Source organism: Propithecus coquereli, unplaced genomic scaffold (genome assembly GCF_000956105.1).
Source record: "Propithecus coquereli isolate 6110/MARCELLA unplaced genomic scaffold, Pcoq_1.0 Scaffold436, whole genome shotgun sequence".
NCBI lineage: Eukaryota > Metazoa > Chordata > Mammalia > Primates > Indriidae > Propithecus > Propithecus coquereli.
This window is the reverse complement of record NW_012150130.1, coordinates 251,711-253,783: the sequence shown is the minus strand read 5'-3', so window position 1 is coordinate 253,783 and position 2,073 is coordinate 251,711. Positions and strand designations below refer to the sequence as shown.

General features: G+C 38.0%; 1 protein-coding gene across 1 annotated transcript in view; it reads left to right on the top strand.

Annotated features, from left to right (window-relative positions):
- SHCBP1 (SHC SH2-domain binding protein 1) overlaps positions 1-2,073 on the top strand; it is a 46,667-nt gene that overhangs the window by 21,914 nt on the left and 22,680 nt on the right. Inside the window, exons 3-5 of the mRNA XM_012653959.1 lie at positions 768-1,001; positions 1,092-1,260; positions 1,565-1,685. Coding sequence (XP_012509413.1) covers positions 768-1,001; positions 1,092-1,260; positions 1,565-1,685 — 524 coding nt within the window. The remainder of the gene's footprint in view (positions 1-767; positions 1,002-1,091; positions 1,261-1,564; positions 1,686-2,073) is intronic.

The window sequence follows — 2,073 nt, the reverse complement described above, 5'->3', positions numbered from 1 at the left end:
AAGTTTTTAAAACTGCTAATTGAATCAGACTCTTCTGCCACAAACACCATTTTCATTGCTATGGAGGTAGGACATGCCATGGTAGCCCTGCAGCGAGCTCTGATACCTAAATATATATATATAACCAGGAAGCCAGGGTGTGTAAATCCAAAATCTCTGCAGGCAGAGCAGAGCAGAAAATAATGTCACTTGGAAATCTGAGCAGTTAACTTCGAACATCTTTGACTTGAATTGCACTCATCAGTTGAAGAGAACTTTTCGTGTGCCTGTCAGGTTTTATGTGGTCAATAAAACCTGTTTTCGTTTCCTGATTCAGGAACGAGTAATGCTGGTGTCGAGGGTTCATAAGTTCCATTTAACGTGACCGTTTGAGCGTATATGGAGAATCAGCTTTGGCCCTGCAGGGTGTGGCAGAAGACACGATAACCTCATTTATTTCTAAGCATTTTTCTTTGACAAAGTGCCTAAATTTGTGGTATTCTGTATGGTACTGACATGATGTGCTACTATTAATGTCTGATTTTGCTGTTCATGTGTTGGAGCCTACTCTGAATGAGAGAACATTTATATACAGGAGTCATTTTTAAGAACTAAAATTCTTTGGAAAAAAAAATAATAGAGTGCTATCAGAAAGACTTAACATGTGCCTGAGTTATATGCCATAAATCATTTTTCTTATTTGGTCTTTGAGGACTAAATGTGCAGTCTTAATGGTAGGAAAATGTGCCTGAAAGGCAATGGATTTCAATTTGCTTTTAAACTTTCAGGCATTATGACATTCTTGAAGACCGAGTTCCTTCAGGACTTATTGTTGACTACCGCAATCTGTTGTCTCAATGTGAGGAGAGTTACAGAAAATTTTTAAATCTTAGAAGCAGTTTATCAAATTGTAACTCTGATTCCGAGCAGGAAAATATCTCCATGGTGGAAGGGTTAAAATTGTATTCGGAGATGGAACAGTTGAAACAAAAGCTAAAACTCATTGAGAATCCTTTGCTGAGGTATGTGTGTCTTTGCTATCTTAGCTAGTTAGCATCTTTTCTTACTAGCTGTCTTACTGAAAACTGATAGCTCTGTTTGGTTTCTTTAAGGTATGTGTTTGGTTATCAGAAGAATTCTAATATCCAAGCAAAGGGCATCCGTCCAAGTGGTCAGAAGGTCACCCATGTGGTCTCTTCTACCATGACGACTGGCCTACTGCGTTCGCTGCTCAGCGACAGGCTTTGCCAGGAGCCTTGTGAGGAAGAAACAGAAATTCAGGTAAAGGAGAGTTTCTTGTTCTAGGTGGCTCTTTTTCTTCTGATTTATCATAGGTTTTCCTGAATTCTACAAAGGGTTTATGGGAGCTTCCCAAGATGGTTTTCTGTGAAATGGGAAATAGAGCCCTGCCTTTTACCAGTAGTAGTCACTTACCAAGCATGCGTTGGGCTCAGTGCAGTATTAAAGGAGATACTTCAATATGCAGTTTTGGCTCCATTTTCAAAGTGAGACATGAAGACACCTGGACTAATATGCAAGTTGCTTTTTGGGGATGTATTTCCAATGTGTTGTCACTGTTTTCTAGTTCCATAGGGATCCATTGTCTGCTATAAATGCCTGCTATGAAGGTGATAGTGTTATTGTTTGTCCTGGCCATTACGTGGTACATGGCACGTTCTCCATTGCTGACTCAATTGAGTTGGAAGGTGAGTGTGGAAGATCACACAACCAAACTCTCATGTCTGATATGTTTACGTAAGTAAGTAAATCACCAATCATGTTGAAGCTCCAAGAATGTGATTTCAACCCATTTGATTTAAAAGGGGTTGCCTTGAAACATTAAGGTTATTAAAAGCTTAAAGTGAATTCACCCAGTATTTGAATAACTTGTCTTATGGTTCTTTATAGCAGTATACATGTTGGGAAGATGTTTACAGGCACATATAGGAAAAAAACTATTAGGAAGAAGCATACTTTGCAGATTATAGGTGGTTTATGGAAAGGAAATCTAATTTCTAGTATATAAAAAAATTCCCAGCAATACTTTTTTAAATTTTAGTATTATTTAGGTTTGTTGCTTGTTCTTTTTTTTTT